This window comes from Lithobates pipiens, unplaced genomic scaffold (assembly GCF_037356315.1).
Source record: "Lithobates pipiens isolate NorthernLeopardFrog02 unplaced genomic scaffold, aLitPip1_a1.2 Scaffold_13, whole genome shotgun sequence".
Lineage (NCBI taxonomy): Eukaryota > Metazoa > Chordata > Amphibia > Anura > Ranidae > Lithobates > Lithobates pipiens.
In genome coordinates, this window is record NW_027507718.1 from 156,771,274 (window position 1) to 156,784,812 (window position 13,539).

At 44.6% G+C, this 13,539-nt stretch overlaps 1 protein-coding gene across 3 annotated transcripts in view; it reads left to right on the forward strand.

Annotated features, from left to right (window-relative positions):
* Positions 1-13,539, forward strand: part of KDM4B (lysine demethylase 4B) — an 817,487-nt gene that overhangs the window by 236,361 nt on the left and 567,587 nt on the right. For 2 of the 3 annotated variants that reach the window (XM_077475749.1, XM_077475750.1), the window contains exon 11: positions 7,467-7,615. The exons of the other annotated variant lie outside the window; for it this stretch is intronic. In XM_077475749.1, coding sequence (XP_077331875.1) covers positions 7,467-7,615 — 149 coding nt within the window. The remainder of the gene's footprint in view (positions 1-7,466; positions 7,616-13,539) is intronic. 3 annotated transcript variants of the gene reach the window in all.

Here is a 13,539-nt window from a genome sequence, read left to right on the forward strand (position 1 = left end):
ACCTCCTTCTGAGAGCAGTTTCTGCCTCAGACTTAAGGGAGGATGTTGCAATCACTATGCAAACTCTTTGGGAGTTTGGTTGGATACTGAACCTACAGAAGTCGGTGATGGTGCCAACTCAACGCTTGGAGTACCTGGGTCTGCTTCTGGACTCCTCAGAGGCGAGAGTCTTTCTCCCTTTGGACAAGCTGCAGACTCTTCAAGCTGTGGTGAAGTTGTTGGTGTCCCGCAGGTGGTCGTCGCTTCGTTTTGGCATTCAAGTCCTGGGTCTCATGGTAGCCACTTTCGAGGCAGTACCGTATGCTCAATTCCACAATTGAGTCTTGCAAAAGGAGATCCTGTCCAATTGGAACAAATCCCTGTTGTCCCTGGATTGTCAAATTCGGGTGAGCCAGCTAGTCAGGGATTCCCTGCTCTGGTGGCTGAGGTCTCCGGCCCTTTGGTCCCGGAGGTTGTTCTATCCTCTTCATTGGACCGTGATCACAACGGACACCATCCTGGCCGGTTGGGTGGGGAGTTTGAGGCATACAGTCGGCCCAGGATCGCTGGACCCAGGAAGAATCCTGCCTGCCGCTCAACGTGCTGGCACTTTGGGCGATCAGGCGGGGCCTCTCCACATGGTCACAGAGGCTGCATGGATGTCCCATCAGGGTCCAGTCGGACAATGCCACGGCAGTGGCGTATGTTAACCATCAAGGAGTAACAAGGAGCTCGGCTACAGTCGCTCACATCCTGTGGTGGGCAGAGCGGCACGAGCTGGCTCTGTCAGCCTTGTACATTCCGGCATAGAAAACTGGCAAGCGGACTACTTAAGTCATCATCCCTGATCCCCATTGAAAACGTCTGCGTATGACGTAACGCTTCTGGGAGGGCTTGCAGTGACGTCACCGCGTCGATTTGAAGGAGGAAGGGCTCCTATAGTGCCAGCCAGCATTTTCCACATGCTTTTTAATATACTAATGTAAGTACAACCAACTTTTTTTTAATAAACATTCCTGTGTTACGGAATTATGATATGGTCCCTTTCTTATATGCTTTACGATTCCACGGACGCATGTTTTATGGAAAGAGCCTAGCATCCTGCACAACCTATGAGAGGCATCCTCTGAGTCTTCCATTTCTGATGTTAAAGGCTGTGGCTGGGTTATAGCTGAATGCTGATTTGGGCTTGCCCTCTGGTAAGCGGCTTTCCATACGGTGGTGGTTTTTTTTTTCCCCTTAATTTGTGGATCACAGAGGCATTTACTCAGTAACACATATGGACATATGGTTTACCAAGAAGACTACTGAGTTGATTCACTGCGTCTGACACCTATTTTGGATGACACTTACCCTTCGGTCTGTTGTGGACCTTGTTGGACTCATTGCTCGTGCAGTTTTCTCTTCCTATATTGCTTATTGTGTTTATCCCACCCAAACTGCAGCCTTTTTAGTTTTTTTGTTTTTCAAGGGTAGCACAGTCTTTTCACTACCTACCCAAGTCATCAGTTGCTGGACCAAGGGGAATGGTCGCTACATCCGGATGTATTTCGGCTCCTTTGCCTAAGGTGGGGCACGCCAGATGTGGATCTCCTGGCTTCTTGACTCAATGGGAAGGTACAGAGGTTTGTGGCCAGGTCAAAGGAACCCTGGGCGGATGCGGAAGATGCGTTGGTGGCTACATGGGGGCATTATCGGCTGATTTATGCTTTTCTCCCCACTCAAAATTCTACTACGTCTGCTTTGTAGGGTGGAGGCCAAGGGGATTCCAGTAATTCTGATTGCCCCAGATTGGCCTTGACGTCCGTGGTACGAATGGTGGCGGATCTTCCTAGGCGACTGCCGATGCGAGAGGACCTTCTGTTGCAAGGTCCAATACTTCATCCTGCTTTACCCTCACTGGCTTTAATGGCATGGCTGTTGAAATCCAGGTGCTAAGGGACCGAGGTCTGTCGGATTTGGTAATATCCACTATGCTGAGGGCACGAGAGTCATCTTCTCTGAAGATTTATCATTGTACGTGGAAGGTCTACATCTCCATGTGTGAGAAGATGGGGTGACATCCGCGCAAATACTCGATTTCCAGTTCTTTCTTTTTTTTTTTTTTTTGCAGCGAGGAGTGGATCAGAAACTTGCCTTAACCACTTCAATACCAGGCACTTTGACACCTTCCTGCCCAAGCCAATTTTCATCTTTCAGCTCTTTAGCAATTTGAATGACAATTGCGCGGTCATACAACACTATACCCAAACTAATTTTTTATCATTTTGTTCCCACAAATAGAGCTTTCTTTTGGTGGTATTTGATCATGTCTGCAATTTTAATTTTTTGTGCAACAAATAAAGACCGAAAATTTTGACAAAAAACAAGTTTTTCTTTGTTTTTGTTAAAAAAAAACTTGTAAATAAATACGTTTTCTTCTTCCATGACGGGCACTGATATGGCTGCACTGATGGGCACTGATATGGCTGCACTGATGGGCACTGATATGGCTGCACTGATGATGGGCACTGATATGGCTGCACAGATGATGGGCACTGATATGGCTGCATTGATGATGGGCACTGATATGGCTGCATTGATGATGGGCACTCATAGGTGGCACTGATGGATACTTAAGCGTGGCATGGATGGTCACTGATAGGTGGCACTGCTGGACACTGATGGGTGGCACTGCTGGGTGATGGGTGGCACTGATGACACTGATTGATACATGATGGTTGGGCATCATTTGCACATGTGGATAGCCAGGGGGTACATACCTGGCCATCCACATGTTGCCCACTTCCCTGGTGGTCCTAGTGGAGTCCCTGGTGGTCCAGTGTGGGCATCTGAGTGGGGGCTGCGCTGGTAAACAATCAGCGCAGACCCCCCTGTCAGGAGAGCCGCCGATTGGCTCGGTTGATCGGCTTTTCCTCACTCGTGTCTGACAGAAGCGAGTGAGGAAAAGCCGATCAACCGACTTTTCCTGTTGACATCATGATCAGCCGTGATTGGACACCGCCGGAGGCTCTTTACTGAGATCAGTGTAGCGGTGTGTCAGACTGACACACCGCTCCACCGATTGCTACAGTGTGCGCCAAAACAGGCGCGTGGCGGCATGTTATCCTGAAGGACGTCATATGATGCTCAGTAAGGATAACTAAACCACCGCCCGGCCGTCATTCTGCTGTAGGCCGGGCGGAAAGTGGTTAAGCACCATCAAGGGGCAGATATCAGCTTTGGCTGTCTCTTTTCAGCGACCCTCGGCGACTCATTCATTGGTGAGTATGTTTGTTCAGGGGGTTTGATCACCTCTGCCACCGTGGGATTTGAGTCTGGTGCTCTCAGTGTTTCAGAAACCGGCACTTGAAAACATTCGGGAGATCCCCTTATTGACACTCTCACAGAAAGTAGCCTTTCTAGTGGCTATTGCATCTGCCAGGAGGGTTTCTGAGTTGGTGGCCTTGTCTTGCAAGTCTCCCTACTTGATTCTTTACAAGGATAAAACGGTGCTGCATTCACAGCCTTCGTTTCTGCGAAAGGTTGCTTTGGCCTTTCATCTAAATGAGGACATTGTGCTTCCGTCCTTATGTGCTCGGCGGTCACACCTCAAAGAGGTGGCTTTGCATTCCTTGGACATGGTCCGGGCTCTGCAGGTGTATCCATCTGCTATGGCTCCTTTTCGGAGGGAGATCTCGCTGTTTGTATTGGTGGCTGGTCTGAAGAAGGGACTGGCGGTCTCATCGACCACCATTTCTCGTTGTATCAGACCGATTGTGGTTCAGGCTTATGCCATAAGGAGACGGGCGCCTCCCTTTCCTGTCACGGCACATTACCAGGGCAATTGGTGCCTCTTGGACTTTCCGACATCAAGCGTCTGTCTCCCAGGTGTGTAAGGCGGTGACCTGGTGGTCCATTCACACTTTCAAGATTGATGTGAGTGCATCTTCGGATGCTTGCTTCAGCCACAAGGTTTTGCAGGCGGTTGTTTAAGAAAACGTTCAGAAATAATAGATGTTACAGAGGAAGATTGAGCCACCAGGATCCACACTAAGTGCTAGGCAGATACACTTTAAATCAGGATATGACAATAAAAACCGCCCTACGAGTGGGACTTTAATGGCACTACCAATACACATATAACCAAAAGAAAATATACTATCTATAATTCAATTTTATTATACACAATAGAAAAATACATAGAAAAATAGTTGTATAGAAAAACACGGATGCATCTTTTCTCTGTATTTTGATGCATACGTGTTTTTGTATTTAACTATTTTTATATGTATTTTTCTGTTGTGTATAATAAAATTTGATTCCATATAGTATATTTTCTTTTGGTTATGTGTGTATTGGTAATGCCATTAAAGTCCCACTCGTAGGGGAATTTTTATTGTCATTTTGATTTTGGGATGTGGCACACCCAGTTTTCAACAATCCATATCGGAACCCTGTTTCATTAAATCAGGATATAGTTTTTTTTTTTTTTTCCTTTTAACCACTTCAATACAGGGCACTTCCCCCCCTTCCTGCCCAGAGCAATTTTCTGCTTTCAGTACTGTCGCATTTTGGATGACAATTGCATGGTCATTCAACATTGTACTCAAACAAAATTTTAATAATTTTCTTCCCACAAATAGAGCTTTCTTTTGGTGATATTTGATCACCACTGGGGCTTTATTTTTTCTAAACGAACTAAAAAAAGACAAATTTAGAAAAAAAATTTTTTTCTTTATTTCTGTTAAACAATTTTGTTTTCTCCTTCACTGATGGGCACTGATGAGTTGGCATTGAAGGGCACTGATAAGGAGGCACTGACAAGTTATTACTGATGGGCACTGATTAGCATTTGTGAAGGGCATTGACAGGCGTTAATGATTGGCTCTTTGGTGAGCACTGAATGGCAGCTGATGGGCAGTGACTGGCAAATGTGGTGGGCACCTCTAATGGGGCCTGAGCTGATAATCAATGCGCAACCCCCCCGACAGGAGAGACGCCGATTGGCTCTCCTGTCAGCGCGAACCAAGGAAAGCCATTTACCGGTACTTCCTGGTTACAATGTGATTGGTCACAGCTGAGCATGTGGTAAAGAGCCTAAGTCATAGGCTCTTTGCCACGATCGGAGTTGCGGTGTGTCAGGCTGTGTCATATGACATCCAGTCAGGATAACTTAACAACTTTGCGCACGTCATTCTGTTGTATGGGAAGGGGTTAAGGTATTAAAAAAAAAATCTATTTAAATATATTCTATTTCTAATTACATCATTAAATATATTTTTAAGCAGTGTTTTCACTAGGATTTGACCAGCTAATGCCACTTGCAATCCCTGTACAGCGTGACTTGTAAAGACTGTGAGTGGAAGAAGCGGCAAGGGGAGTCAGTTCATATCCTGACAAGGAGCAAGCTGATGGCAGGAAAGAGCAGAATGACAGATTGGCTAATCACTGTGTTGAAACAAAACTTCTTCACTGTACAGTCACTGGCAGAGGGGGGAGTCTGACAGCCTGGGCTCAAGATTACAGGACCAGGTGGACCAGAAAGCTGAATCCCTTTCATGTAAGACCTGAGATGCTTCAGCCCTAGCACTGGGTCTGGTGCCACCTTTTAGCTATGCTGTTCAGGAATCTCTTTAAGTAGTTGCTAAGGCAGCCACTTATCAGGCTGTTGTAGAAGTAGTTGGATCTGTTATGCCGTGTACACACGATCGGAATTATGGTCAGAAAAAGGTCTGATGGTTTTCCCAACGGAATTCCGCTCAAGCTGTCTTGCCCCCACACGGTCACACCAAATTCCGACCGTCAAAAACGCGGTGACGTACAACACGTACGATGGGGCTAGAAAATGGAAGTTCAATAGCCAGTAGCCAATAGCTTCTGTCTCGTAGTTGAATCTGAGCATGCGTGAGTTTTTGCACGTCGTAATTGCATACACACTATCGGACTGTCCAATAGGAAGTTTTTCCGTTGGGAAAATTGAGAACATGCTCTCAAATTTTTGCTGGCTGGAATTTGGACAGCTAAATTCTGTTGGAGCCTACACATGGTCGCATTTTTCCGATGAAAAGCTTTCATCTGTCTTTTGCTGGCTGAAATTCCGATCGTGTGTACACGGCATTAGAGCTGCAGTTTATTGTTTTATTCTGCTAAAAAACTTGTGATTAAAAGGCTAGAATTTAGTTCTGACTTCTAAATACCATTTGAAGGAAATCTAATTTGTGGCCTGGATCTTGAAATGGCCTTAAACAGTTCTTTTGAGATTAGGGGAGAACTTTCCAACATGAAATGATGCACATAATTGTGTGTTAGGGGCACAGGATTCAACATTCATGTTTATAGGAATATGGTGCCACTTCAGGAGATTGTCTTGTCTCTATTCCCATCGCACACGTTTCTGGTTTAAAGGTTCCTCTTTAGTGAGTGCTGCAGCGATTACCAGCTGGACACTGAATATATTGCAGATAAATACATGTTAAAAAGCAATAGAAGTGCCAGGCAAATCCTTGTGCAGCATTATTTTATTTGATTAAAATACAAATTGTTAACCGTATAAGATGCACTTATATAGTGCTAGTGAGGGTAGGTGCTTTCCAGATCCAGCATCACAGAAGAGCCGCCAGGGGGAGTCCCTGTGGAAGAGTCCATGAGCACCGTGTGTCATCAGGAAGCTGACGCCTCGAGGGACCTGGGGAGGACGCTGGCTGTATAGCTCTGTGTAGGAGTGTTCAGGAGCTGTCAGTGGGGAACCGCCTACAACAGTGTCTGGCCAATCATAATGTGTTTTGAAGGCACGGCCAAGCCTCCTTCATCAGCTGTGATGTGATGCTGGATATGGAAAACACCTACCCTCCTAGCACTATGTAAGTGCACCTTATACTGTCAACAATTTGTATTTTAATAAAACAAAAGAATGCTGCAGTAGGATTTGCCTGGCATGTCTCTTACTTTTTTGCCCTCCTTTTCCCGTAGTGATTGGGTCCCCCGGCCCACACCCGAAGCAGCCTTGCTCCCTTTACAGCAGTTGTTTCAGAGTTGACAGGGGAGTACCCCCTAGAACTCTATGTTCAACTTGTTTATTTCAGGACTATGATCGATTTTTTTTTTTATTTTTTTTAATTTTTTTTATTCAAGTTTTACCTCCACAATATTTTTTGATTTTTGCTATTGTTGAACCAGCATACTTATACATGTCCTCCCACTATTTTTCACAATCGGGTGTTTCCGTGCTGAGCAATACACCAGTGCTTAATGTGTGTTTTTTCTAAAATACATATGTTTGCCTGCACACCATGGATCTTGACTTGCAGTCCAAAACTTTTATTGCAGAAAGATCACATCACAACAGGAGTCGGTGTCTGTTCAATATTACCTTCTTTCATTCTTTCAAACAATATATCTTGACACTGAAGCTTAATGGCTACAACCTTGTAAAGGTCTTCTGTTATTGTGTTTATTTTGTCCTATCACTGCTGCTATTCATATTACATCTGCTCGATCTTCTCTAGGACATATAGAAAATGTTCCCAGCCTCGCAGGCAAAAAATACAAGATCAAAAATTGTTAAGAGCGGTGCTTGGTCCAGATGCTATTCCAGAAGAGGAAGAGGATGAAATCAAGAATTGTGGGCAGTTCATTGACAATAAGTGTCCTGAAGGTGTGCACAGATTTTTTTCTATGTTACTAAATTGAGATAGAAAATGTATGCTATTACTAATGCAACATATTAGATTTTAATTGTAACATACACAACTTACTGCATGTTTGCATACTGTGTGTTTACAAAAGGGCTCATCCTTTCAGAACCATTAGAAATATGAACACTGAGACAGAAAAAAGCAGGTATTTAGAGAGATGTAGGAAGATAAAAAAAGAGAAAGTGGTACACAAGGAATGACAAAAATAGGTAGAGTTAAAAAAAAAGTTTCTGCTGGTCATCCTAAAGAATTAATGTAATACTAAAATTTCATCTTTCATTTGCTTTTTTGTACAGCTATTACTGTTCCAGGAAACACTGTAAAACAGCAGCAGTATTCATTAGAGGTGCGCATTTTCACTGGTCTCACAATTCAATTTAATTACGATTATCTGGTCAACGATTCGCTACAATTAGATTCCACGATGCATCACGATTACTGACGATGGTTTGCATCAAAAAAATTCAAGCATTTAGAAGAACTAAATTTTTTACGTTTTATCTGCTTTTTTTTTTTTTTTTTTTTTTTTTAAAGACAATTTTTATTGAACAGAAATAGTAGGCACAAAAGTATAAATGCGGAAATGTACAAAAAGATCCCCAACAATTGGAGAGTTCAGATGTCAATATACGTACAGATAACACATCAAATAAAACAAGCAATGAGTATGACAGGGCTATGCATAGAAAAAGACCCTAGTTGAGGGGGGTAGGTAGGCATTAAGAAGGGCATAAGAGGGGTTCGGAATTGTCCGCTACTTGAGACCAGGAAGATAGCTGTCTTAGTCAGATAAGAGAATCCCTCTGGGGGATACAGGCAGGGTTCAAGGAGCGAGGAGATGGGTCCAAGCCAACGAGAGTCCAGGGGTAGCTGATAGGATAAGTCGGATAATGAGTGTCTTAGGTCGTAACGTGCGGTGTCCAGATAGATCGGGCTGGGTAGGGTCTGCTTAGGCAGAGTGTCGGGGATTCGTGTTCGTGAGAACTAGCGATAGGTGTGTGTGCCTGGGTCGAAACATCTTTATCTGCTTTTTATAGCAGGACAAGGACATGGAATATAAGGAAGGGGTAGGAACTGAAGAATCCATGAATAAGGAAGGAAGGATGTGAGTGTATGGGGATGGAGGAATCCATGGATAGAGAATGGAAGGCCAGAGGAGTCTGGAGATAGGAACTGAAGGATGGAGGAGTATGGAGATGGAGGAATCAATGGATAGGAACAGAAGAATGGAAGAGTTCATAGATAAAAATGATGGTGGTGAGGGGGGACTGAAGGATGGAAGAATCAAAGGGAGGGTGTTAAGATGATCATCATGGAGTCCTGTAGGTGAGGAATATCAGAGGTAGAAGATCCCCTGTGCTGTGTACATGGCAGGGTTGGGGATGTTATGGTCTCTTCTTGGAGTCCAGGGTTGGGGATGTCATAGTGCTTTCTGTATAAAAATATATTTTATTAAAGTTGAGTTCAACCCAAAAGTGAAACTTCCGCTTTAAGGAGTCCTGATCCCCTTACATGCCACAAATGGTATGTAATTTTTTTAATTTTTTTGGGGTATGGGGGGTGGATTGGGGTACCTAGTTTTGACAGGTACCCAGCTCCCATGTCTGCTCAGGCCACCTAGGTGGCCCCGCCATCCCTGCAATCGTCTGGGACACGTCCCAGGTCCCAGAAGATTGCCCGGCCATTCAGGACGGCGAAGTGAGACATGCACACCCTACTGTGAACTGCAATACTACTTGCCGCAAACAGGAGGGGGGAGAGAATGGAGGGTTTTGGCGGCCTCGTTGCTGGATTGTGGGACAGGTGAGTGTGTGTTTATTAAAAGTCAGCAGCTACACTTTTTGTAGCTGCTGACTTTTAATAAGCTAAAAATCGACTGGAACTCTACTTGGAATTTAAAATAATCACTAACATGGTACAGGCATTAACACACACTGCTGCTGGGAGGTCAGGAGGGATAAGAATCCACAGCTGACAAACAGCTCTGTAAAGTTCCCTGTGCTGTTTCTGTGCTGACAGTTCCCCTGGGTTCCCTTGCACCTTCTACCACACTAGCAGTTAACGCAGTGGAATGTACAAATGGAGAAGCCAGGGAACTGTCAACACGGAGCGTGTGCAAGGTGTAAGAGTACAAACTCATATGTACTCTACTTACTGCTGTTAACTAACTGTGTTTTAATAGATTCCATGTTGCAATCCATTAAGTGCGCTACTGTATGTGCTTTTTAAAAAATATGGAGCTACATACCGCATTTCACAGCCTGCCTCTCTCCTCTCACGTCTCTCCTGACGTCAGCAGGAAATTCTCAGCCCCGCCCGCTGACTATAGCTATCAGATCAGAAGAGAGCCAGGCGGGGCTGAGAATACCCCGCTGACATTAGGAGAGAGGCGGGCTAGGTAGTCGCATGAGCGCCGTGTACTCACACTGAGAAATGCAGTATTTAGCTCCATATTTTTTAAAGAGCACATACAGTGGGTTACTTAATGGATTGTAACACAGGATTTATTAAAACGGTTATTTTAACAACTATACACTTGGAGCTCTCTCCAGGGAGGGATGGGGCAAGTCAGGATGACGTCACCTGCCAATCGATTTTTCCGGTTGTATGAATCGATGGCGCATTGGGGACAACCGATTCCTGATGCATCAATGCTGCGATTCATTTCAGCACCCCTGGAGTTTGCATGTTCTCCCTGTGCCTGTGTGGGTTTCTTTCAGGTACTCCGGTTTCCTCCCACACTCCAAAGACATGCAGGTAGGTTAATTGGCTTCTGTCCAAAATTGGTCCTAGTATATGAATGGGGACCTTGGATTGTGGACTCCTTGAGGGGAGGGGCTGATGTGAGTGTGCAATGTACAGGGATGGGGACAATTGTAGACACTCACTCGGGTTGAACTGGATGGACTGGTGTCTTTATTCAACCTTACTAACTATATCACTATGTAACTGTAACAGTACTCACCAGATATTGGAAAAAAATAGAGACACAATCCACAATGCCTTGCACCACTTCCAAAATGTATGAACAAAAAATAGGAGAAATTGAAAGAATGGACTTTTAAAGTGGTTGTAAACCCTTACAACACACTTTGACCTACAGGTAAGCCTAGATTAAGGCTTACCTGTAGGTCCAAGAAATATCTCCTAAACCTACACGGTTTAGGAGATATTTGCCGAAAGACAGGCGCACTGAGCGCGGCATCGTCAACGGCGAATATGCTGCGCATGGCGGCTCCCGTGCGCATGCGCGGGAGTGACGTCATCGCGGCTTCGCCGAATGATTGCGGCGGAGCAGAAGATGGATGCGCCGGACTACAGGAGACAGCGGTGACATCGCTGGCTCCTGTGTCAGGTAAGTGACACATAATGGACTACTATGCGATGCATAGTAGTCCATTATGCTTTACCTTTGCAGGGAATGAAAGAGGAAGTAAACTCATCAGGGTTTGCTTCCTCTTTAAGGCTGCCACTATAATTCCAATGGAGAATGAAAGGTACACAAAAGTATAGACAATCTCAAAATGTATTAAATATCATTATAAAAACATGTCATAATGATAAGTGCATGGGTATCCTATAATGTGTATATTCTCCCATGTATGGCAAGTGTAGCTGGACAGAGAAACCTGTAAGGATGGCCTCTGGAATAATGGATGTACTGTCATAACAGAAATCTTCTGAGGGATAGCTGACAGGATCACAATGCCAGCACCAATGGATCCTTGCATGTTTCGCCGATAGCTTTCTCAAGAGAGCCTATTAGTACGAGATCATATTCTCCCAAAGACAGGGGGGAAAGGGAGGAGAGAAGAGCAAGCAGGACGATTCATTTGACTAGCTCCAATGGGGTATTAAATAGCCTTATGAAGGGCTTCATTCATATATGGCAGGTTTTAAATGGTATTCTTGAATAGGTTGTAGATGATGGGTTGAGAAAACCTTTTTAAATCCCTTAGGCTAGACAGACAATTCAGTATGGTATAGCCTATTTGAGTAATCCTTGGTGGAAATGATTGGAATCAAAAAGATACTGTCCTCTATTTTGTATCCCTGGGTGCCAGTCCCTGCTGCCAAAGTCACCCTTCACATGGGGTGAATGAGACCTCTCCTGCTTTCCCTTTTGCTTTACCTTCCTCTCTTCCCTTTCCCCCTGTCATGTACCTAATGGTGAGCCCGGAATGCAGGAGACCTCTCTTGCGTCCCCGACTCGTGGTCCCTTTTGGTGGAGACGGGGCACTGGAGTCAAACGTAGCATGAGTGCCTGGCAGGATCAACAGTCGAAGGATGGATCAGGCAGTCTTCAGGAACTGTAGCTGGATAAGCAGACCTCAGCAGCAGTGGACAGGAACCAACGGACAGCAGGGGAACCACAGGAACAGAGAGGTCCCTCAGGAGCAGGCACAAAGAAGAGTCAGGCAAATCGCTCAAAACAGATGGTCAGTACAGGAACAGTTGCAGCAGGCAGAGACAGGATCGTGGAACAGGCCGGGTCGGTAACAGATGCGCACGGATGGACCAGGGGATAAGGCAGATGCAGAGTAGAAGACAAGCGGGAGGTCCGAGGCAGGCAGAAGGCAGGGAAGATAACAGGTCAGGCCGAGTCAACACAAGATCAAATCTGATTCAGACAAAAAGCTCAGGAACGCTGTAGATCAAGCAGCAAGATCTGAAGGGAGAACTGGGTTTAAATAGCCCGGCTGGCACCGGTAACTGCGCGCGCATGCGCCTAGGTGCTTCGCAGGCACGCACAGACAGGTGATGGACCACTGTCCCCCTAGCCAGCCTTTCCTGACACCCCCTCTCTTGTTCACAGTGAATTGAATGCCTCATACCTTCCATGTGTTTTATTTCGTACCAATAGAATCTCCTGAGGAAGCTATTGGCGACACGTGTAGCAATCCATTGGTGCTGGCATTGCGATCCTGTAGGCTGGCCCTCAGAAGATTTCTGCTATGACAGTACATCCATTATTCCAGAGGCCATCCGTACAGGTTTCCCTGTCCAGCTACACTTGTCATACATTGGAATTCGCCCACATTACATTACACGTTATGGTATACCCATGCACTTATCCTTATGACATGTTTTTATGATAATATTTAATACATTTTTATATTTTATCTTTGCTTTTGAGTACCTGTCTTTCCCATTGGGATTACAGTGGCAGTCTTAATAGTCTGCTCTTTCAATTTCTCCTTGTTTTAGTTCTAATCAGATGCCTGCCTTAGCATGCACTGTGCAGGTGTTAGTAGGCAGAATGTAAATTAGGTTTCTGACTGTGCTTTTTGCCTAGATTCCGGGAATAAGGACATATGGTACTTTACCTAGCACATGGACTTGATGATCTGGCTAATCTCATGCTTTTGTCAAGTAACTTACTGAAAAGACAAATTTAGAGATGTAAAATATCCCAAAAAAGTATTTATTTTTTTACAGAAAAAAGGAACATTTCTGAGAAATTGAAAAAAATACAGTGAGGAGTAGTTTTACAAATTAAATGTTTTGTTACACTGGGAATGTGAAATGCAGTGTACCGTTGTGCTCATAGTTTTACATACCCTGGCTGAATTTGATTTATTTTGCCCATTTTTCAGAGAATATGAATGATGACACAAAAACATTTCTTTAAGGTATGGTTAGTGTTTGGCTGAAACCATTTATTATCAGTCAACTGTATTTACTCTTTTTACATCATAATGGCTGGAACAGGAATGTGATATAAAAAAAATATCCAAGGAATTGAGAATGCAGCAGTGTTCAAACTCTAATCAAGAAGTGGAAAATGAGGGGTTCTGTTGAAACCAAACCACGGTCAAGTAGACCAACTAAAGTTTCAACCACAACTGCCAGGAAATTGTTTGGGATGCAAAGAAAAACCCAC